The sequence below is a fragment of the Crocodylus porosus genome, unplaced genomic scaffold (assembly GCF_001723895.1).
Source record: "Crocodylus porosus isolate Cpor-Errol unplaced genomic scaffold, CroPor_comp1, whole genome shotgun sequence".
Classification (NCBI taxonomy): domain Eukaryota; kingdom Metazoa; phylum Chordata; order Crocodylia; family Crocodylidae; genus Crocodylus; species Crocodylus porosus.
This window is the reverse complement of record NW_017728943.1, coordinates 18,221,546-18,246,131: the sequence shown is the minus strand read 5'-3', so window position 1 is coordinate 18,246,131 and position 24,586 is coordinate 18,221,546. Positions and strand designations below refer to the sequence as shown.

The 24,586-nt window shown below is 42.5% G+C and overlaps 1 protein-coding gene and 1 long non-coding RNA gene across 3 annotated transcripts; both read right to left on the bottom strand.

Annotated features, from left to right (window-relative positions):
- Positions 1-1,693: 1,693 nt before the first annotated feature.
- Positions 1,694-22,411, bottom strand: CCDC80 (coiled-coil domain containing 80). 2 transcript variants are annotated; one of them, XM_019548819.1, is made up of 8 exons: positions 22,045-22,411; positions 19,475-21,390; positions 16,160-16,316; positions 9,953-10,089; positions 9,130-9,278; positions 6,644-6,747; positions 4,524-4,604; positions 1,694-3,177 (listed from the first exon to the last, which is right to left on the bottom strand). In XM_019548819.1, exons 2-8 carry the CDS (start codon positions 21,377-21,379, stop codon positions 2,831-2,833), a joined length of 2,880 nt encoding a protein of 959 aa, XP_019404364.1. In that variant the 5' UTR covers positions 21,380-21,390; positions 22,045-22,411; the 3' UTR covers positions 1,694-2,830. The 2 variants fall into 2 exon arrangements, with proteins under 2 accessions (XP_019404364.1, XP_019404363.1); XM_019548818.1 differs by having other exon boundaries at positions 21,759-22,410.
- On the bottom strand, positions 10,234-16,153 carry LOC109319338. Its single transcript, XR_002103484.1, has 2 exons — positions 12,209-16,153; positions 10,234-10,959 (listed from the first exon to the last, which is right to left on the bottom strand). It is a non-coding gene; the product is annotated as an uncharacterized LOC109319338 (long non-coding RNA).
- Positions 22,412-24,586: the final 2,175 nt, after the last annotated feature.

The window sequence follows — 24,586 nt, the reverse complement described above, 5'->3', positions numbered from 1 at the left end:
TGTTTGTCTAAAGGAATTCCTTGCTAGAGGAACAGCTGACATTCCTTACTTCTGGTTCTGCCTTTGGCCAAGGCAGGTAAGCAGCTGACCATGGATACACTGAAGCAATCAACACTTATTTTCTTAAGCTGAACCACAGGACCTCATAGGCTTTCTTCTAGATACCTTTTAATTCAGCTAATTGCATTTATCATTCTCTCCTGTCTTTCTTCCACGTCCCCTTCCCTCTCCCTGCTCCCGCCCCTTCAGATACTGTACTGCTGTATGTACAGGCACTTGGAAGGTGGACTGACGCAGCTGTCAGTCTTCACAAGATGGGTCCTTCAAGGGACCTTCTTCCCAGTAAGACCCAGTCACTTTTCCCTGCCTAGAAAGCTGAGTCCTCAAACTGCACCTTAGGCTGATTTGCCCTCCTAGCACTAAAGCCAAATCTAAATCCTGGCTGGGCACCATGTGCTGCATGGCAGTGTTAATCTCTTCCTGTGCTCACTAGCCTGGCCTAGAATAACATACAGGACTGTGGCGGGCCAGTAGGGGGTGCTTCTGCGTTGAGCCGACCACCTGCCAGGCTCCAAATGCCTCCCTAGGGACGCCTTATGTCTGGCCCAACCCCTTCCTGGAGCACGTACGCTAGCCTAGGGGTAACATCCCCGCCACCACCCCGAGAAGAGACTGTCTCGGCCCTGTGTCCTCGGGGAAACACAGGCCTAAGAGTCCGACGGGTACTCGACCCAGTACAGGCACTTGGGGCACTTCCCCAAGTCAGGGGGCAAAAAGTAAAGTCCCCCTTAGTCTGCAGACCTAAGGGGTCTCTTAGGCATAATTTAGACCCACCCCTTAATAAGTCTCCCACACCAGTCACAAAGGGAGACTTTATTGGTTACAGGGGTAGGGTGAAAATAGGGTACAAGATTGAGCAATGTCCTAGAAATCCTGAAGAGCAAACAGTCTGGCTGTGGTAGCCTTTTGATCACGCATCTGACTTACTGCCAGCTAGATATCTATCAGATCTTGAGTAGCTTACTTACACACTTCATCCAGAGGCTGGTGAGATCCTTTCTAGCATCCGGCTGTTCCTGGTTCATGAGTTTTTGGGGGAGAGGGCCCTTTCAGATGTTTATGCTCCTCTGAGTCCCCCCCCTCATGGCTCCAGCCTCACCTCATGGCCGAAGAGACAGCCTCCTCGCCCGTCCTAACTTATATAGCCCCTGTGACCTCATACACCTGGTCCAGTGGAGGGCAACTAATTTGAAATACATCACCTGTTACCGGGCAGATCCCAGCCCACCAGGTAGATGCCCCTCAGCCAGGTACCAGTCACGTAGGCAGAGGGAGCAGGTTTCTCCCCTCCCTCAGGAATGCAGCCAGCTCAAGTTACCCTAAGAGACAGGGTAAGGGTGTGGTCTCCTCTGCTGAGCCCACCCTACTCAAATGGTCACAGCACAGAGATTTTATCACATTGTCACAGAGCAGAGATTTGGGGGAAAAACCAAGGTGGCTTTCTGCCACAAGGACATGGTCTTTTGCGATTGATTTTCTAAGGGAAGCACTTGGTTTTCAGCAAAGCCCTTCACTTACCTAGTTCTCTTCTCATCAGGACTGGTGCGAAGAGGCTCGGTGACTAATTTAGCATCACACAGTAGGTTGTGCTTTGGCTGCCTGCTCCTCCATTTTTCTACTCTATTGGGGTGACCACAGATCTCAGTAAGAAAATGCTACTGAGTATGTTCATATGAATGATAGGTGCTGGCTGAATAGCAATTCAAAAGATTCACAAACATTTAGGCAAAAATATTGTCTTAACTTTGTTGACAGCAAGAGGAACTCGTAATATAGCTGGACAATTCCTCACACTATTTTGGTTAGCTTTAGAGTTGATCATAAGAGAAGAAATTTTCAGAAAAAAATGTCCTTACAAAGAGCTGGTTGAAAAGCAAATGTAAACATTAAGGAAAACAAGTACAAGCCTTTTCCTGCTGAAAGTCAAATTTTTTTTTAGTCATCTGTAATCCAACCCTACAAATTACAGCTTTAATTTAAGCACAGCTCTGACAAGCATGGATGCAACTGTCATGTGCAAAGGACACAACAGAACAACATCACTATTTAAAGGATAATCTGGCATGGTTTGTGGGTTAAGAGAACTTTCCACTGTATTATAACAAATACTCTAACAGCCCTTACGTTTCCATTTTGGAAGGTGATGAATGGAAGTTGCTAAGTGCAAAGCTGGTTTATCGTAAGAGATGCAGTCCTTTTATGCAGTCAGATATTCTAAACGGATTTAAAGAAAATTCTTATAAAAGAATTTTCCCTATGCTTCTTTCCTAAAATCTTGTTATGTGGGAAATTCTTGTGGTGCAATCCTCTGCAGGTCTTCATCAGCATGATACAAAATTCTTATTTTCCAATAAATATACTCTGTTTTTCTCTTTGAAAAATAATATATATAATATATATATATATATAAAAGCATTACAATGTCTATCACACAGTTTGTGTCCTGCCTACATTAGAATGTCCATGGCCAAAGGGGGAGAACGAGAAAGATTTGTTGTGTTTAATATAAGCAAACATCAATTGCTGATGCCCTGTGGTTACAAGGGGTTAAAAACATAAAAGTGTCTGAATTGCTTAAAGCATGGATACTATGGGTTTGAAATATTTCACTGTAAAGGCTGGTGCATTTTCAAGAATTTAGTCCTTCAATTGACTGTTGAAAGAGAGAGACATGGACATTTAGGCAGCTTGGGAAGAATTTCCATGTCTGGGCGCACATAGTTGGATATATTAGGAGGAGGGCTGGGGTCAGTCAAAGGTTAAGTTTTCTTCAGTATGGATATCCATGGTGGTAACTTTCATGGTGACGGTAGTCATCTTGGTAACCTTCCTGGTAACCCTGGTGATAGCTATGGTAACCATACCCACCATATTCATCCTCTGGACATCGCATGCCGAGTGACTGCTGAATGGTCATTTCCTGTCGCCGGAGCTGCATGGAATCAATCAGATCATACACGATGGCCATGGACCACATTGGGGAAGGGTACCAGGATTTAACATTTCCATCTTTCCCAACCAGAAGCATGGAGAAATACTCGGGGCTGATTTGGAAATAATTGCGGATGTCTTTCACGAGGTTGGCAGGGAGATCTTCTCGTTCAACACTGGAGCTCCCTAGAAAAGGAACAGAAGCAGGAACAAAGTTGGTAGTAATATAACTCCTGGCCAATCATACGTTTCTGCCCATATGGAGAAAGAGTCCTTTCTGGCCTATAGAGGAATTCATTAATGCCTCAATGCAAGATGCTATATTACACCTACTTTAGTCTGTCCACTAAATGGTGATGATTAACAAAGTACGTCCTCTTCCTTTTCCTTCCCATTTTACTGCTAAACTGCACAAGATCCTGAATATTTTAAAGAAGTGTGAACCATCATCCTCAGAGAGAGAGCTTGGGGCCTTCAAGCAAAGGTCAACTGTCATTTGAGTGAAAAAATAATTTTTGTTTCAGCTGGGTGTTATCAATGCTGCTGGCTGCAGCCACTAGAGGGTGGTGCAGATTCATAGAATCACAAGGCTAGAAGGCGACCTCAAGGGTCATCATCATGCAACTACACAAGGCCTTGTTCAGAAACCATCCCAAAAAATGCCTATGCAGCATCTCTTTGAAATGTACCATGAAAGAGACTGCAATTTCTCTAGACAGCTTGTCCTCATGGTCTTACAGTAAGACAATTTTTTCTAAAACATAATCCAAACCTGTTTTGTTGTAATTTAAGCCCATTGCTTTATCCCCACTCTCACTGGCAGAAAAAGAACAGTTTTCTGCCTTTTTTGTGACAGTTTTTCAGACATTTGAAAACTATTATCATTACCCACTCTTAATCTCCCTTTCTCCAGACTAACCTCTCTCTCAATACACATGCAGATGTGCATGTGCCCAACCTTCCACGCAGTTTTCATTGCTTGCAAACACAAGAACGTCACGTATGACTCTTTAAGGGAATAAAGAATGAAAAGAGTCCTCCCTGTGCTCATCTCTACCTTCATAGATATAAAGCTCCCTGCCTTCAAGGTGTCCTCTAGGAGTGAGATTTCTTGTATAAAGCTCACCTGAAACAGGCTTATGGCACTGAGAGAAACCTAGTGCTGAATATGGAAGGAGCCTTGAAGGAAGCCAAAGAGAGGCCTGTATAAAAGAGGTAGCTGAGTCTGTGCTTTGTTAGTCCTGCTGCTCCTGAATGTTGTAAAAGACAATGGAATAGGCTTTTGCCAGCGGGTAAGCAGAAGAATGCCTCTGACCTACTATACTTTTACTTCAGTGGGAATTGAGAACACCCCACACTTAGCAAGATCTGACCCATCCTTTTTATGAGCATCTCTTAAATAGAAACTTTATGAAACCTAGATAAAATAAGCTCTACTTGTAGTCATCTCATTTCACGTTCGTTAATAGTACAAAATGCTGTGTAATTGTCCTTTGTGAATAGTAATTAAAGAACTGGAAATAATGTCTCACCATTGATGGGATATAGTTCTAGGACACCACTGATATCCTCTCCAAGTCCTAACAGCTTGAGAACAGTGATATGTCGCAGACCTGTGGAGGAACATGAGAGATTGTGGGTGGTACCATATGTCTTTATTCAGTTGTAGACCATTTTGTGACTTACAGTTGTACTTTGCTCATCATTTTCCTAAAAAAGGAAGGACCTGCACTGCCTCTGGACATAAGTTACATTATTGTGTGAGAGGCAGGCAGCAATTAAGAAGCAGTCGGGTCTCAGAACTGATTCAGTAGTTTGAGAAACAGCATGGTGGTTTTCTAAGGATGGTTTGAGTACAGCACTGGATGTAAAGCAAATATATCGTACTCTGTATCAGACCAGTGGTCTCTCTAATCCCAGCCCTTGCCAGGCCAGATCAAGCTACCAGTCCATTAAGGCTGATATGATTTCTCCTATCAAACTGGATCCTATCATATAGCTACCTAGAGAAGTATCCTGTGGGATTAATCTGTTGGTTCATCTTAGTGTGTCACTTTCACAACCACTACCATCTAATACTTCCAAGAAGGGAGAATCATCTTTATTACTAATGACGTTACTCCTGGCCAGTCGCACCCTACTGTCTATGTGGATGAAGATTTTCTGACCCATGCAGAAATTTGTTAATGCCTTGATGCCTGGTATTATTGTACATCTACTTTAGCTTGAAACACATATTGTTGCTCGGGAGATGCAAAGAATAGTGAAAACTTAATTTTAAACCAACTCCAAGAAATGAGACACTGAAGAGAGAGACAGAAACCCACCAAAAGCATGCAAAGAAGCACGATGCTTTACTCCGCTCATGCATATAGTGCTTAGGCACAACTTAAGCTGCACCTTTTAAGTGGGATATTACTAGGTTAATACTGGGACCCATTTAGTTCTTTTTGGGCAGGTTACTGGGATGTAGTCTTTGAGAAAAGATCTTAGTGGCACATAAAGGCACAGGCAGTGAGATGGGAGTCTGTATGCTGTAGAGGACCCTGGAAGTCACTGGTTTACAGATTCAGAATCAAAAAACACTTGGAGATATACTGCTTGCTGAAAGAGATCCATTCAAGTCATGGGGGGAAAAAGGAGTGTCAAGCCTTGTTAACTTGCTGGAATTCCTTATAGATGTTGCCAACTATGGGGAGAGAATTCAGTGAATATTGGCTGTATTTCATTCTTATGGAAGTATTTTTAAAACTTCCACGTTGCACATTAGTTTGGCTCCCTGAGAATAAGAAGGCACTGTAGACGTGAATTAATGTAATGGTGTTATTAAGAAAGTGACATTGCACAAATCCCAGTTTATTCAAACATCACTTATATGTCCAAAACACTGGGCATTTCCTCAGTCATAAAAATTACAGTTCACCCACAAGGCAAATTTAGAACTTGCCTCCACAGCCCAGTCCAGACCTCAGAGTTTGGATCTTGGGGCCTAAGAAGAGACCATACTCCTGAAACCTGAGCAGAGGATATGGGCTTTGGATGCAAACTGATAGGGATGGGGCAGGGGAAAAAGGCAGAGCTGGGGGATCTGCCACTGAGTGGACCCAGTCTATGGATTCTTTTCCAGTAAGGGCTATAGAGAGCCCCAAGAAAGTGCTGTTTGAGCTTTAGTGCTGCCATAGCCCCTCATGAAAATGCTTTGCTGGTTGGGGTAGGGGTAAGGAGAGAATAGGATAACTCTTAGGACGGTGCCCGTCCTAATGTTGAACAAGGTGGCTTGACTGGCATCTATGGGCAGGTTGTACTTTTGTTGGTCATTTGTTGAGAACAACTGGATGAATAAGTCCACCCTGTTGTTTCATAAAACTTTGGAAATGCTTGTCAGCTAAGAGAGTCTAACCCCTTTCAAGCTTACATGAGGGATTTCAGGGGAGGCACTGGTGTGACAGGATTAGGTGGCAGAGTTTACTTTTGCGCATTCCAGAGGGCTACTGCATGCTGTCCCTACTGGGGGTGGATACAGTAAACTTTTCAGCTGGACAGACCCCCAAAGACTGTCTAGATTTAGACTTGAGCCAAGGAACGTATTGCCAGATAGCACTCAGGAAGGATGTGGTTTTGGGAAGCAAGCATGTCCTGTCTCCTGACTTACCAAAATTACAGGCTTGCCCACTGAGGGCAGAAACCTGTTGGGAGAAGGCCCAGTCCTCATCGCTGGCTGCTGAGATCACCAGCAGGCGCCGTCTCCATCGCAACCTGGGAAGACAAGGAAACATGTTACAGCAGTACCATTTCAAGCTGGCTCATGGGCGCTCCTGTTACTGGGCTGAGACTGCATTTCAGAAGAGAGCTGGTGGGAATTTTCTGACTTAGATGGGTTATTTTCCTTGGAAAATGTTGAGAGTGAATCTGATTGTGCTAAAGGGCTGGTTTTGATGACTCCCCCACTTGATTTCTTTCTTCTTCTTTTTTTCAAAATGGGCAGCGTCCAGTTCAGCCGGTTTGTTTAAAAACAAGTTTAATTTTTTTTATTTGAAATGTGCTTTTATTCATTTCAAAGTTTTAGTTAATAAAAAATATGAAAAAAATAAAAAGGGCCTTAAATCAGAACATACTGAACACTTATGAACCCTCACAAAAGCTTGGCTTGGGATGTGGATTTGACAAGTGTGCATAAGGGTAAGGCTTGGGTGTTGTCTAAGCTGACTTGCCCATCCTATGTCTCTTGTGCACCTGCTGCTGCCTTCTCACCTTGCTTACTGTAACACAGTTCTGATCGTTCCAGCTCTCAAAGCTGAACTGCAGAATGACAATGAAAGTCAAGCTAAGCCTGTTTTCCTACGGCTCTATTCTGTCTTAAGACGGCATGAGAGGACACTCAGCACTTAAATATAATTTAAAAATGTCCTCCTACACGAGGTACTTGGGAACTTTCAAATCTGAATCCCAAGCCAAGCCTTTGTAAAGGTTCATAAGTGTACAGCCAGTGTTGCCCTTCCTTGTTTTTCCTCTAATTGAAGATGTGCCCTGAGCTGCAATGTTCATATCCAGACCTTACCTGTCTCAGTGTTCAGGGCATGTTTGGATCTGGGTGTGTATTCCAGTGCCTAGTGTGGCAGCCTCAGAGATCTGGGTTCAAGTCTATGGGTTTCCTGTGAGATCTCCAACAAGTAATTTGGTCTCCCTGTACTTCAGTTGTGTATCTGCACAATGGGAATAATTGCTCAATCCATTAAAGAGTGTGAGATGCTCAGATAGTAACGTAGGGGGCCATTTAAATACCCAAGAGGGAGAAAAATATAGAGTATTCATTAAATATAACCTAGCAGCCACTAGTGAAGCAATGTTACGTGACTAGTCACCTCTGAAAACCAGCAAGTGTTCCATAGTCCATGGCCTGGGAGTCTCTGCTTTGGAGGAAAACAGGAAAGATACAATGTTTGGCACCCAGGTTTCATTTTGAACTCCCAATGTTTTGTGCCATGTCCAAAGTTTTGTTCCACTTCATTTCGAATTCTCACACTTATCTTCTTTCTAGATGCATCTTGTGCTGATCTTAAGCTTGCAACCCCAAAAGTCTTGGAGAAACATCTGCATTTTGGATTCTCGGCCAAATCTGACCCTCCAGATCTTAAGGACATCTCTTGTTGATTAACAATGTTGAGAACTGCATTTATAAGGGTTTATTACCATGCAAGCAAACCCAGATTCAAATTATAAGATAAAGCTTGGATTTTGGTTTAACACAGGATGTCTTTTCTTATAGAGCCTTTGACCTTGAGGAACAATCTACATTGCTTTATCCAAGAAGCATGGCAGGAGTGGGAAATATTTGTAACTGGGTCAAAAAACCTAAAGGTAAGGTTATTTAATACTCTCAAAACTATGTACTTTTCTCTCAGAAAAGTACCTCTTCATCAGTATGAAACTAATTAGCTTTAAAGGCATTCACAGAGCTACAGGGATCTTTTTTAACAGGAAATGGTCTTTTAAATGGCTGCAGATGTTGCTCTAATGCAAAATAAACTGCCTTTTTGCAGCACCAACTCAGTGCACATAGAGAACACTACTATATTCAGCCTAACTGCCCCTTGGTGAAGTGGGTCACTAGTATTAAGTCTTTGCCCTCTTAAGGAAAGGGAAATGCAAGTATGAGGAGGTAAAGTGACTTGCCCAAGGCCCTGGAGGAAATCAGTAGAAAAGCCAAAAGAGACCCCTGAGTTCCTGGTACCTAACCACATGACCTGGTACCTGAACAAAGCTGAATTTATTCTAAGTATAAATGGCTGCAGTGCAGTGCAAAGCTTCCTGAATCCAGTCTCACCTCATAGGAGTAAATTTGAGATAGAATAGTTTGTCAATATTTGGAAGAAGGGGGCAGTGTGAGGTCTCAAGAATGAAGCGAAGGTGCATGGAAATATTATGCTATGCACACTTTAAAAAACATCTAAAAATCCCCTTCTGTGAAATTTTCACAGCAAAAAGACCAGCTATGTTATAAGGATGGATATTTTGGAACGGCTTCTGTCTTTGGTGCTTACCATCTGGCTTTACCGACCAGGGCCTAAGTTGGCATGGAATGTGGCCCGTCTACTCCTATACCATGCTCCAATCTTTTTTTTAAAGATAATACTGTACCTGGATAAGAAGTTTTCCAGGGATTGTTTCTTATCTTCTTTGCAGACAATCCCCTCCTTTTTCTGCTTTTCCATGTCTTTAATTCGTGATTGGAAAGTATCAATCAAATCAAACACAGACTTCATTGCTATAGGCACTTCATAGTATTGCTGTTCAGTAAAAAGGAAAGAGTAAATCAAAAGACAAGCAAGGCCCTTTTGCATGTATTATTGCTCTCCTAGACAGACAGGTGTTAATTCCTAGAGCTATACAATGAGGCCTAAAAGAGAGAGAGAGGGAGGAAAAAAAAAACTCCCTTGGATTTTGCAGAATCAGGTTGTGACAAAATGGATTATTCTTATGGATGCCAGCTTTATGTGGCCGTCCATTAGGGCCAACTCATGTGTTAAGAGACACTGCATGCAACTTGTCATCATTAAATTACCTTGCAAGGTCATCCTACTGTCCTTGGACCTTGTGCAGCATCACCATGCTTGTGTGGCTTTATTGTATGGCAGCACCTGGCTGTTTCAGGACACCAGGTGCTGCATTCTCCTCCTCTGGTACTGGCAGCTCTATGTTTATGACAGGGCCTTGTGTTGTTAGCACACTATCACAGCATACAGCAAGACTACCTCCTGCCACCCTCCACCTTGAAAAGGTTAACTGTCCTCCCCTTCTGCTGAAATGCCCTCTTACTGTTCACCTTCTAGCTGGTGAAGCCTTCTGCCTCCCTCCTAGTCATGACAGATTCCTGAACCAGCCTCTCTTACATCCCTCTTGCCAGTCCTTGACATATTTCTGCTTCCCAATACCTTTCCTTTCCAGGCACACAGAGCCTCACCTTCACCTTCATGTCTGTATCTGTCAGCACCATGAAGAAGTCATTGTAGGTCATACCATACTCTTTCCTCAGCTCATTGATGAGCTGCTGGTCCACAAGGTCTTCATCCTCCACCACTTTCATAGGCTTCTCATTATCTTAAGAGAAGTAAAATGCCAATAAACATGGAATCACAAGTCTCACAGTCATTAAGTTCATTGTATAAGTCTCATGAAAGGGGTGCAAACATCTCACAATCTCTCTCTGCTCAGCGAGGCAAAGATTTTCAAAAGGAACTAGTGTTTTTAGTGTCTTAGCTTTCAGATGCCCAAGCTGGGCACCCAAAATCAGAAGTCACTTTTGAAATCTTTTCAAGTCACTTTTGAAATACTTTATTTGAAGACTCTCAGAGCTCTTTGCAAATATTTTTATATGTAACATATGGGTTTAATAGTCATTTTAACAACAGCTGAAATACAGCCACTTCTGGAACACAACGTAGCAACTGATTAACAGTGCACAGTAAAACTAGATGACAGTTCTGAACAGGATCTGAAAAAAACACCATAGCCAAAGTATTTGAGTCAGTAAAATATTGTTTGGAGTTGGAATTTGGCCAAGATACCAGAGTTAACATCCCTATTTTTTGCAAAAATATTTCATAGGGTCTTTAGTGACAGCAACTTATCAGAACTTTGCTTTGCCCTAAAGACATCAGTTCTTCACCCCATTGCTGTCAAGCTAGGACACTGATTTACTCGTGAGTACCACCCCCCACCCCCCAACACACACTTTTTTCCCTTCCAGGACTCAAGCCACTGAGTGGAAAAAGTTCGCATTTAAGGAAGCGTTACAGACAATATCTTTGTTCACTGAAGGCATACAAAAAAGGCTTTGGGGAAAAAAAACAGACGACATTTTAATTTTGAAAATAAAATATGTTTGAATTAACCACAAGCAAAAAGCAAACCAAACCTCAAAAGAGAGTGTTAATGGGTCAAAAGTGATCTGAACTATGCATTGTGAACCTGGGGCTGATTTCCAATAGAAGCAGTCCAAAGCGATTGTTAAAACAATCATGACTGCATGTATAAATGATTGTTTCCCTACATTTGGGCAACAGAAATGACAAGACTAAACCTGCAGAAATGTTCACACTAAACAAATGCATCTAAAGCCACAAAAAATTTCAGTGTGTGTATATAGAATTAAAGACCGGCAACTAAAAAAAGAGGTTTGGAACAGCCAAATCTTCAGAGGTACCCAACTTCCACTGATATCCATAAGAGTTATGTGCCTAAATACCTTACTGGATTGGGGCTTATGTCATGCTCTCAATCTCTACTACCATATCAATAATACAGTTCCATGGTACTGCAGCAAAGATCTAAAATACTCTACTAGGGCACCATGTTGGTACTTGCATAGTTTGGGTTTGCTTCTATAAAGAGAAGTGAAATCACACATGAAACAACAGTTAGATAAATGCATAAGGCTCAACTCTTCCCTTTCAAGTAGCTAATAATAAATCATAACGCAATAAAGAGAAAAGGTGTTTGGAACATCAAAATGCAAAATTAAAAGGTATATGCAGCAGACAGTATAGTATCTCTTGTTGCAATGCTCTTGGAATACAAGTGGAAACAGGAATAGCAAGACATGTTAAATCTCCTAGCTCTGAAACTGAGTTATTAACATGTAGCAAAAATCCCTCCAAAACAAAAATATAGAAAAAGAGCGTTAAACTTTGAAAGAGTAAAATAACAACAACAAAAGCAATGAGGTTGTGTTCCTCTATAGCAGCTGTCACCTGAAGTCCTAAAAGCCCCAGTAAACACTGATTGGCTTCCACAGCATTGCTGGGATGTAGATATTGTTGTCCTGACTTATAATGGAGAACCTATTACACAGGGGAATGTGACTTGCCTAAGGTCAAAGAGGAGCAGAGCTTAAAATGGAACCTATGAGAACTACTTCCTGATTCCCTGCTCTAGTAGGCAAGAGTGAATAGGAATGAGGCAAATCGATTTGGATAAAATAAATACTGACCAGAATATCTGGTTACAATTTGATCTGAACTGCCACTCCTTTGGGTTTTGAAAAGCATGTAGTTATTCTTTAGCTTTCTTTTTCATGTATTTCATAAGTTTTAGAGGGAATATGGGTCTGGATTCAAACTGTGAAGTAGTCCCATTGACTCTGTAACAAGCTGAACTCAAGCTCTAGATCTGGACTTTCGAAATGTTCTGACATGGATCTGAACTACGCATTGTGCACCTGGGGCTGATTTCAAATAGAAGCAGTCAAAAGTGAATGTTAAAACCATCATGACTGCATGTATAAATGATTTAAGAAGGGTTAATAAATTATAACATGCTAATGGCATCTGTAAATTAATGTTAGCTGCTTGAGTTATGTAGGATTATAGGCACATCGATAGAAGCTGTAGGCAATTTTAAGCCACGGTTAAAAGGAATCAACTGAACTGCTGGATTTTTGGTATTTGATTACCCATTATTAAAGCATCTGTAAGGCATTTATTAACCTTCCATGAACTATTCATCCAGGTACCCCATGTGATCTTTAGCACCTAACATAATAAATACAGAATGGTAAATAATAAATGCAAACAACTCTCCTAAAAAAAAACCCTCATTTTTCTTTATCTGAAGGTACAGCGGGACAAGAAAAGCTGCTGAGAAATGTGGCTGCAGTCAGCTTTGTGGTAGGTTATTTAACACCAATGACATGTAAAACAAACATTAACCAGGGCCTTTTTCTGCTTGAATAATTACAAATGTCAGCACTAAGAAGACAGTCCAGAGCTTTTCTGTCAGGGAGATTGGAGAACACAATGCCCTTCTTCAGAAATTGATAATGTAAGTCAGAGAATTAAAACTGAAGGAGGGTGATGAGAGAGAGAGATGGGTTGGAAACAGCAGACAAAATGCAGCCTAACACCAACATTTTTGCAAAGTAGGAAGAGATTACTAGTCAGAGAACCCAGGCAAAAATGGGGACAGGACTGAAAAAGGCCATAAGATCAACTGGTACCTGGAAACTGCACTCCCTCCATCTGTTCTGGAGAAGTCACAGAGGGTTGGGACTTGTGGTCTCAAGGTTTCAGTAGTAGCCACGGAGCAGTTCTGCATCATCATTAGGGAAGGATGTCTTTTTTCTACCTGCATGTATATCTCAACAGTGTTCATCTTAGCTTGTCTTATTTGAAAATTATTTTTAAGTAATGTAACAGAAACCTTCAGCAGCTTGACTGAAAGGTAGGGTGATCTATTACCAGTAGGGGAAGTGTTGTTTATGGAAGTCAGCTGTGTGGGTTCTAGTCTTGGCACTGATTCTTGGCTTGCTAAGACTGGCTGCCAGATTTTGGAGTGGAGATGAGCTATGTGGCTGGTTTGGTTTTGTAACATAAAGATTTCAGAAGTGCTTACCTTTGGCCTAACTTTGCTCCCACTGGAAGTCTACTGGGAAATTCTCATTGGCTTCATTGTGAATGGAGGTAGGTCAATGCTGAGTGTTTCTGAACCCTCCTGTTTCCCACTGCTGAATGTCTGCACCCAATCAGCCGTGCTTTGGTGGAGGCAGGCCCCAGAGGAACCATTACTAGTTTGGTCAGCACTGTTCACACTGTTGCCTTAAGACACAGTTTCCATCTGATATATTTAAGAGGCAAGAGCTATGTCTCTTGGAGATTCATAGATTTTTAAGTCTTGGGAGGAACCTTTTCACCCGTCAGTCTAATTGCCTCAGCCAAAAATGTCTGCATTAAGCCCAGATTTTGTGGAGGAACTACATTATGTATTTAGTCTAGAAATGTCATAAGAATAGGGTCTTGCATGAGATTTTATGATTATTCAGCAGCTGTATTGCAGTAGTGCTGAGAATCCTATCCATGATGGGGACCTTATTGCTTGAGGTACCAGGGTTTCTGATCAGGTCATGACTATCATGAACAAAACATTTCTAGGGAGATTCTGCTGTTTCTGGTCTTGACAAGAAGCCAAAACAAAAGGGACCACACAAGGGAATAAAAAGGGGGAAGAAGCAAAAGGAAAATAGTAATTTTTTAACTTAAAAAAAAAAGTTCAGGGTTTTGTGTTTTGGGCACTAGTTCAGGTGGGTTGTTCATTTACCCAAATGGGCTTGCACGTATTCCCAGCCAAAATTAACCCTCCATCCCTGTAAGTCCTCTATGTTTCACTGCCAAGTTTATTTCTGTGGTCAGAGGATTCAGCTGTCATATGCTTGTGTGGTTTTTGAAAATTTGCAGGGTGTGAATTAAGTCTGGAACAGGATGAAGGAGTATGGTGCATGTCAAACAGAGTGCGTTTCTGTTTTATTAGCCAAACTGGAACCATATATAACCTTTTACAGACCATACATAGATGTATGGGCCTAATTACCTGTGAGATGACCTTGAGTTGCCTTAGAAAGGAACTTTCCCTAATGCAGATGTGCCTTAGAAGCACAGAAATGGACTGGCCTAGACTGAGCTCGACTGGACTGATCGCGCCCCACCCCTCGCAGATACACTGACCTGAGTCCTCTGCTGTGCCCAGTGTCAGCTGAGCCCAGCAGAGGGATGTTCTCATGAACACAGCCTCTCAAGGTATTTCAGTGTTTGCCCTGAACACCAGAGGATGTGAATGAGTCCCTGCCATTCCTCTGCTGTGCTCAGTACTGTCCGGTCCTTTTTCCATTTTTTTTTAACCTAGAGGTTTACAGGAACAGATGGACTTCCACAGGAAACTGGGTTTGATGCAGCAAAGATATAAGCAAGAGCAGTAATTTGTATACACATTCTTCAAAAACCTTAACTCAGCAAAGCACTAAAGCCTGTTTTACCTTGAAGCATAGGGGAGCTCCACTTGAAATCACTGGACTCTTTACATGCTCAGAGTTGCAGGTCATGCTGAAGTGCCCTGCTATGTTGGAAATGAAGGACCTGGTCTGAAACCTTTTGGAGTCAATGAAGAGATTCCCACTGGCTTTGGTTCCAGGCTCAAGTCTGTACACTTGGATTTTCAAAGCTGCCTAAAAGGGTTTGGATGCTGAGTTCTCATTTCTGGTTTTGGAAATCAGGCCAGGAAAGAAGGCTCCACTGGGTGGAACTGATGTAGTTGTTCAGCAGGATATGCGTGGGCTGAAGTAAACTGCCTGGAGGAATTGTGGGTGCACTGAGCTAAGTAACTTAATGGTAGGCTACAAAAGGCAGTCAGGCTCATGTGTGTGATGCTGTATAGGTAAAGAGGTGAAGTTTGAGAGAACACCATCTTGAGAGTGAAGAGGCTCCAGGTATCCAAGGAAGCATTCTCATACCATTATGAGGCTAGTCCACCCAAGAGTCTCTTGTGGTTACATCGTTAACCAATCCATATTTAAGAGCAGAGATGAGAAAACACTTATATGTGCAGCCTTCCTATTACCATGTCTGAAAATAAGTTACTCTGAGAGCATGTCAGCATAAGCTGTCTGTTAGGGCTGGGCAAGCTGATTCAGAAAAGGGAGACAACTCTTCCCAGCTGTCTAGTAAGATTTTGTGTGTGTTGGTTCTAGCTTGTGTGGTCGTGTGTGTGTGTGAGGAAAGACTGTGCCACAGCACTTCCAAACAAGAAGGTGGAAAAGTAGGCAAAAATGTAAAATTCAGAGGTAGGACTGTATCCATTTGGAACTTAAAAAGGAGATCTGCATTGAGCTGAGCTTTGAATTGTTTCTTATTTAATTTGAAGCAGTTCTCCCCCCTCTCACCCCTGTGATCTCCTGTGCGTGACAGCAGCCAATTTCTTTTGGCAGTTCTTAAAGTCTACTGGGCACCTGTGGCCAATGGTCTACAAAACAAGTTGAAAGATAGCATGTAAATGCAGCTGTCTGCTCACAGGGCTGGATACATAAGACATCCACAGGACAGAACGAAATGGCCTTCCCCACTTGGGCAGACTTTCCTGGTTTCTACTGTTTCATGGGGGTTGAGAAACTACCACAAAACACTCCGTAAACTTCACCATAGCATGTTGGAAGCCCAAGCATGGGAAATACCAGCGACAGCTATGTAAATGCGAGGGGGGAAAAAAGAGCTACATTACCTCCACACAGTCTCCCTGAGACTTTAACCCCTGTCAGGAGAGAGAAAGGACATCTCCTTTTCCCCTCCCATATTTATCCCATATTGAAAAAAAAAAGAATGTAAGTAAAGTATTTAAAAAAATGAACCTAGCTGGAAGTGGTCAATTTTCATGCTGCCGTTGCTCATGGTGCCAAAAATGGTGATGACTGAGATTTTCCTTGTTGCCATCTTGCAGAAACTCTCCAGGTATTCATCTCGCTGCTGCACATACATGGTATTTTCAGCTTTGGGTGTCGTGATCAGCTAGTGGAGGGCAGAGACAAAGACCTGGTTACCTTTGGGAATGCAGCCACATGGAACTTCTGTCAGATGGGCAGTTTTTCCAAGGCTCTCCCAGTGCTTCTACAGCTGCATTCCCTTTCCACTGAGCAGCTCAGTAACTTTAATGTATTTATTTCTTTATGGCTTGATTGCACCTTGAGGCCCAGCTATAGGCAAAAGGTGAAGCCATTCTTCCCACCCCAAAGAATAGCCCCAGGAGGCATAGGACTCTGAAGCCCCTTCAAGACACAATGCATCTACTGCTGCCCTGTTGCACCGATTGGAGAGAGGTAAGTTGCTATGGCCTTTACAGGTAATGGCATGCTGTTACTTTCCAGTCCAGCTTACTGGGGTGTAAGAGTGACAGCTCTTCCCCTCTCACCCACTTTTTCTCAGTGGAGGAAGTATTGGGCACATATAATTTGCCTCTCTTCCATGTCTGTGACCCATGTAGATCTAATGCAAGGTAGCAAAGTTTCCTCCCTCTCCTCACCTGTCCGGCTGCTTTAGACTACAGCACAATCTAACCCATATGTAGCCAAAAACAACTTGAGAATTCCCACAACTTTAATTCATTTGTTGAGAAAGGAAGGGCAAGATGTAGAAAAAGAGCACAGGGGAATGATTGTGACAGTGGTAATAGTAAAGGTATCTTAGGTTTATACACCTCTGTTTGCATCATGTCATCTAAACTGCTTTACAAAGGACACAAGTTCACTAACTACTGCTATGTGTTTCCTTGTCCCCAGGGGACGATGGCAAGTAGGCAGTTGTTTGGCTATGCTTAGCAATACCATTAGCCAGTACTGGAGAAGAATACCCCTTCTAGTTAAATCAAGATAATTCTAACTAGGAATGGAGATGAATTGGAATCCCAGATCCCACCTCCCCTGGACTATGGGGGAATTGACACCTGGATCTGAATTATGGGTTTTTATAATCTTTGCAATGAAAAAATATGCTTTAACCTGTGTTAGGTGGACTCCTATATCTGAATACCTAATGTTGTAATGTTTTCTGGGTTACATTTTAATGAGGCATGTCTTATTAATAGAGTTCATCAATGTACATTATAAGTAGCATTGATAGGCCTGTAGGACCAGTTTTTCATTTATACTGAAGCTTCCTTACACTTCTACCCTAATGAAAATGAGCCTTACTGTATATAAAAATCTATATATGCTCAGAAGTTGATTTGATTACTCATCCATAGCACAAGTCATGTTACTTTAAAGTTGCACTGAAATGGTAAAAAGGATTTGAGGAGCTGTCTGACAACTCAGAAGGGTAAGAGACTATAAACAATACTCTGCTTCCAATGTCAGGGCCAATCTGTAGCTACAGAAGCAGAATCTGGTCTGATAGGACTGTACTGGTATAAAGTGACAAATAAATTTGGCTCGCTTTGGGAAACCTTGTAGAATAAAGTAGGGAATGCTGAATGTTTCAGGGGCAAAGCAAACCTTGAATTACACTTTAAAATAACATAGCATTATCTGCAAAACAACACAGACTGGTTTCATTTTAGACAGCTAATTAAATGCTCCTTGTCTAAATCCTCTCTTTTGCTCCCTCTCTCTTTGTGTGTGTGAATGAAGTGTTATATACAAACCGCCAGCCTGTGCTTCATCATTGCAGTGAAACAAACAAAAACCCAACAAAACACCCCCAGACTCTTTGAGCCAAAACTTCTCAGCACTAATAAGCCTGAAAATAAACCGTAAATCTGAAGCAAGGTGGGGTTTCAAATTCCAAACCTAGCAGTGGATCTAGATTTCACACATGGGCCAAATATTCCAAACAGTTTGAACCTCTCATGGTTTGAACCGAAAACCTGAACACTCCATAAATTTTTGTAAGTCTGAAATTCAAATCAGAATCTGCAGTTGGGCATGTCTGCCTTAACTACTTACAAAATTTCACCCTCCCTGCCAAAAAGTACCTGAATGGACCTTCAAATGGTCTCCCAAAATTCACATGTGGAGACAGGATTAAGTTATCATTCTTGAGGGCACCTATACACTTGCCCGAAGTCTGCTCTGATGCTTTCTAATTAGAACATGTCAGAGCAGAATCCACTGAATCTACTCTAGTGTTCTAATCAGAACACTCCAGCCGCCTCCATGTGATGTGTATTCAGCATCCGTGCATTTCAAAACAAGCTTTAGTTAAAGCACCCCTGCTGCCATTTGGAAGCACAGGATGCTGAATACACAAGATGCTGTGGGCACTTTAACGATAAAATAATAGAATCATGGAAAATGAGGGTTGGAAGGGACCTCAGGATGCCATCTAGTCCAACCTCCTGCTCAACTAGATCATTCCAGCCAAGGCTTCGTCAAGCCGGGCCTTAAAAAGCTCCAAGGATGGAGATCCAACCACCTCTCTAGGTAACCTGTTCCAGTGCTTCACCACCTTCCTAGTGAGAAAGTTTTTCCTAATCTCCAACCTAAACCTCCCTTGCTGCAACTTTTGTTCTGATAGGGAACTAATTTTTGGAAGGCTTCAAATGCCCCTGCATCTTCAGAAGAATTCCTAGCTGGGCTTTTGCTTTGACTAATTTTTCAGCTAGGGGTCATTCGCAACATCATTTGCAAATTCTTCAAGCATGTGATCACTCCTGGCTTCCCAAAGTCAAGGATCTGCAAATCCTCTCCCCACCCCCCATCTGACCCACGTTTCATTCTCACAGATATAGGTGCTATCATTTACAGCTCCCCCATGGACAAAATAATCTGATGGTGGCTTGGTAGCTCATACAAAGTAAATAAGCAGGGTTCCAGACTAATTCCTAGCTGGTGGCAATCTGCATCACACATGAAAATGCCAACAAGATTGGTGCCTCAGTTGGCCACTGCAAGTGAAAGTGAAGGACCAAATGGACCCTGGACACTGAACTTCCTTTCACCCAGAGAGAGGGTCCTGTTAAGGCAAGATTAAGAAGAGGCACCATGCAGCCAGAAGCTGTGCAAGCTATCCCCACTGAAGACAGACCGCCTGCCTCCAGAGCTGTCAGGAACCTTTCACCATCACTTCAAAAGGACTATTAAAAATATCAGCCACAGCTTTTCCCAGCACTGTGTTTCCTGTGAGCATGCAAATGGGTGAGGTGATAAAACACTGAGGAATGTAATACTTACAAGAAGTCGCCTCTTGCCTTCAAAAAAATCCAGGAGGTTGAGCACTGATTTCCTGGGGGGGTGAACAAAAGGCTTTGTGTTTGGCTTGAGGAACCCCTCATTGTCAGCCTTACTCCCCTTCTTGTTCTTCTTGCTGCGGTCCTTATCCTGCTTGTTCTTTTTTTCAGCTTTGTCTTTCTTGGCTGGTTTCTCACTCTTTTGAAGTTTATCAGGTCTCTCTTTCTTCTTTTTCTTCTCAGGTTTTTCTAGTAGGTCATGCTTCTTTGACTCTTTACCTTTCTTTGGTGGGATATTTCTAGCCGTGATCTCTTCTTCCAAGTGGGGAATAGGAGCCCTGCTTGGGTCATATTTATCCTCATATTCATTGCTCAGTATCTTTTCTTGGGCCTTCTTTTTAGGTGGCTTGGCTTTGGCTGGCTTGTGTTGACTTGGTGTGAGATGGGGATCCCTGTGGTTATAATCTTTCCTGTCTGTACGGTTCTCTTTGAACCTGCCTGAGCTCACTTTTGTGTAATGCTCTGAGGTAGTTGTTGGAGCCTCTGTGTAGCTGTTGAAGCTACCTGTTTTGCTTGGTCTCCGGGTGGCAACTGCATGTCTTTCTGGATGGCCTTGGTGCCGGTCTCTGCGGTTCCCATTCCACACAGGAGAGTAGAAATCATCTGTAGCTGTGGCTCGAGGGGTGGCAACTGAAGGCAGCCTTTGATAGTTTGCAGTGGCGTGCAACTTTGTGGTCCAGCTTCTCTGAGTGGTAGGAAGGGCTGTGGTTGTTGTTATAGGTCTGCTCACTGTCGTCACAACACGGGTGGCAGTTCGAGTTGTTGTGGTTGTGGGAGGGATGGTGGTGGCCCTTGTGGTGGGGGGAGGAGAGGCTACTGTGGTCATGACTGGCTTTCTTACTGTTTTTGTCCTCGTTGTCTGAACATTGCTTCTCCTGGGCTCCTCCTTCCCTGCTGACACGTGGACATGTCCACCCGTCGGTGTTGGTCTGGTGCTGGCTCCATTGTTACCCTCCTCGACAACTTGCCCCTCCACACCAGCTGCTTTGCATTTCTGGATGAAGCCCTTCTGCCTCATCTTCTCAATTCTCCTGATAGGGCTCTGGTCGATGACTTCGTACATGGCTTCTAGCCTCACAGGGTAAGGGTACCTTTCCTCTACCTGTAGGGTTTTCTTTAGCAACACCATGCCAAATTTCCCTTTCTCTAGTTTCAGAAAGCTCATGAGCTTAGGAATGAAGCTGGGATCCAGAGGCTGCTCCAGGATTTTCCCTTCTGTTGTTATCCTTCGGACTTTCCCCCCTTCCTCCCCTTCTTCATGGAACAACACGATCTGCTGAATGTGCCTCTCAGCCAATTCGCAGTAGACGTCATTCTTCAGCAGGCTCATCATGAGCCGGTAGTAACCTTCTGAGGCATGAGGGGCAGAGATGATCCAGACTCGGCTCTTGCCAGCAAAGCTGGCCAGGATATTGGGAGAACTGGACCCTGAGGGGAAACGTACCATCCGTGACCGGGACACAGCAGATGTTCCCTCATCCTTGACCATGTCAGATTTGGAATATTTGGCTGCAGCAGTAGGCCTCTGCACCCGTCGCATTCTGGTCCCAATGCTCCTTGCCTGGGTGCGTGTTTCTGCTCTCATAAGATTGGGTTGTGCATTAATTGATGCTGGAGAATCCCTCTTGGCAACAGGACGCTGGAGATTCGCCACCAAAGGGCTTCTGCTCCGCTGGGATGCTTCTGACTTTCTCAGGAGGGAGAGCAATTCACTTCTAGCCCTGTATGTGGGACGCACTTTCCTAACTCTTTGGCTCACTCTGTCTGCTAGCCTCACGGTCTTCTCAGAGCCACATACTAGCCACACTGCCCACAGCACAGCTAAACTCAGAACTGGCATCCAGTTCATTGTGAAATCCACTTTGAGGGAGGAGGGGGAAAAAAGGAAAAGAAAAAATTAAACGGTAATGGCACTGTTTTATCTGGCACAAGAGAGTAGAGAGCAAAACACACACTGGCTTTGTTTCAGTTTATCTAAAATGTTAAACATAGCTTGGTGTTCATATAGACTTTATAGGTTATTTCTGGAACAGCACAGGATAGATTGTCGTAAGCAAAAATGAGATCATCTGACTATAACATGAATCCGTCTATACAAAGAAGTAAAAAAATGTACTTTACATGCCTCTCTCTCTCTGTCTCATGTGCACACACACATACACACACACATACAAACACACACACACGTATGTGGAAAGTCAAGAATTTGTTTTTACACAGAAACTTACACACTCAGAAAAGTTTCTCTTCCAGATATGTGTATCCTAACCCTTTCTTTACAGGGAGAGCAATGCCATGTAGTTTTGCTGCACTTTTTTGATGTAGCCAAGCAGCCTCCAGGAAATTCTTGTTTCCCTATGGATCTTTTTATTTTTCTTTCACCTTCTTGACGAGTGAGAGAAAGCAAAAGGAACTTTCCTTTGCAAGCTTTGCTTCTCCATTTACCTGCAGGTCTGTATTGTCTCTGTCTCAGTCATACACACACATAGAAACTTCATTGAAGAGTGAACTCACAGCTGTTTCTAAATCTCTCCCTCTTTCGAAGTTCCACAATCCTTCTTATCACTCGGACTGGCTCCTTTGTTCCCAGAGAAAAAAAACACTGGCATTAATATATTTTCCAGGCTGAAGGAAAACCCAGGAACGTGATGCTGAGAAAAGCAGCTTTCTTTTTTTCTGTTCTCTCTGCCTCCACTTAATTAAACAAAATCTTTTCTTTCCTTTTTTCTTCTTCTTGCTTTTCTTTTGGAAATAATCCCAGAAATGTCAGGATAATCTCACGCCCACTCCAAACCACACTCACACAGCAGCAATCACTGGAAATCACAGAAACTTCACTAAGAATTTAAGAGATCAGCAGAAGACCGCCTCCTTCCCACTCCAAAACAGGGAGGGAGGAGAGACATTCTTAGGGGGCTGAAACATTACACATCATCCTCATAAATCACGCTAGAAAAGGATGACTGCAACTTTAACTCCTTCAGCCCTTCCAGCTCACAAACTCCCTTGTTCTCCCACCCCAATCCCCACCCCTTTATTTCCTCTTTTCATCCCATTAAAGGGACACTGTCAGTTTAAAAAAAATCATACACTTAAGAAACACATTTCCTTAATTATGTCAGTAATAACATCTTGGATAGTTAAATGCTTAAAGAGTTAATTTTTTTAACATAATTTGTTCCCTTCCTTCATTTTTCTTGTATGTTTCTACTTCTCTCCGTTAGGAAACTAAAAATTAAGCAATCAATTTTGTTTCAATAGTCTTTCAGGTTCTTATGTGTAACAGAGTAGTCTTTAGCTTGCAGGCACCTCAGAGGAATAGCTATTTGGTTTTTTGTTTGCTTTTTTTAATGGCTTGTGGTTATTTAAATGTATTGGTCTATTAATTAATTTTACATAAATGGGCCTAATGCAAGCCAGGAAGCATAAAGCTGCCAATGTATTCAAAGAGCCGGGCAAAGACAGTGGCTCCCTGCCCAGTATGAGATTAACACAGTTCTGTTGACAGCAGTTCATCAGCTTCCACTTAAGATGGTTTTAGTAAAACATCACTTGATTATCTCTGATAAGTCATGCCTAGAAGCAACAGTACGGACACATTCCTATTATTTTCAAATTGATGCACTTATTACCATACAAAAAGCCTCAATTTATTTACAGTTCTTAGATTTAATAGTAAATTTGAACTCAGCTTAGTCTAGTCCTTTAAAAAAAGCCTGGTAGGCTTAGCTTCTCTATCCTGTGAAATTACAGTTCCAAATATTTGTAGATAAGGTTCTTTGGATAAATATCCTTAGACCAACATGGCTACAACCTATACCCCTGGTTCCAAATATTTCCATAGTTTGTTGTTTTCTCTCTGTTTTTGTTTTAAGCTATCACTATGCTATGGAAAGCATTGCTGGTGCTTTTATTTTATGCTAGTTTGTCTGGACAGTGTTGCATTGTTGTGGTTGCCTCTTGACATAGGGCTAGATCCTGCGAAGTGCTGGGCACCTCAGTAACTCTGTTCATTTTAACAGGGCTGGGGATCACTCGGTCTCTCCCAGCATCAGCTCTATAAGAAGCTGATCGCAAAGCTGTTGGATAGTAACGCTGCTAGCTGGACCTTGGTGTGTCATTCCCTGGCAGGTGAAGATGGAAGGTCTGTGCCATTTCACAGAGCCCACAGCTCTGGGGCAGGGGGAAACAGAGGTGCATGGAATTGTTCATTTGAACCTTCTTCCACCCCCGTAAACTGCAGATTCATGAGCACAACATTGTTTTATGTCAAAATGAAATTAAATGCTCAGCAAATCCACGTTGGTTTTGCTGAATCATATTAGTAAAAAAAAAATACAAAAGATTGAAAAGTTTCATTTTGACATTTTTTTAAATGGAATGTTGTTGTTTTTTAATTGTTTTTCTTGTGAGATTTCTTTTCCTTTTATTGAAAAGCATGTTTTAAAGAAACCTCTTAAAATGTGGATTCGTATAGAATGAAGCAAGATGTGAAATGAATGGCTTCCCCCTCTAGGGTTCATTAGAACATTTATTTTTGTTTGTTTGTTCGTTTCACCTGAAATAGTTTTTTTTTAACATTATTCCTGGAACTGCTGGTGAGCAAAGAACCAGTTAGTCCCAGCTCTAATGAGGAGTAAAACAAAGAAGACGACCTCAGGTGTGGCACAAAGGATGATGGAAAGAAAATATAGAGATTGCCCAACTGGAATACTAATAGGGGAGAACCCAGATTTTTCTTATCCATGTGCTTCATGACCCACTTTAGTGTGCAGAGAGTTGCTAAATTGCATGCCTGCTACTCAGCTGATTGCTTCAAAGGCTCTCCTCTTACTCCAGAGGAAGCTCCATCCTTGCAGGTTTTCAAAACCAGGCTAGACAAAGCATTGATTGGGATGATCTAGTTGGGACTGGTCCTACCTTGAACAGGGGGTTGGACTAGATGACTTTCTGAGGTCCCTTCAACGTTCACTTTCTATGATTCCACTTAGCTGGAGCTTTATTAGTGGTCCCAGACAGGTGAACAGAGAAATGGCTGCCAGTGAAATAAAAGCTG

Bases quoted from the DNA above. Each gene is read 5' to 3' on its own strand.
- CCDC80 (XM_019548819.1), bottom strand. From the start codon at position 21,379: ATGAACTGGATGCCAGTTCTGAGTTTAGCTGTGCTGTGGGCAGTGTGG. The intron at 6,748-9,129 runs GTACAGTATTAT...TTGTCTTCCCAG, and splicing joins CTGGAAAACTTCTTATCCAG to GTTGCGATGGAGACGGCGCC. The intron at 3,178-4,523 runs GTGAGACATTAT...TTCCTTTTCTAG, and splicing joins AGAACTATATCCCATCAATG to GGAGCTCCAGTGTTGAACGA.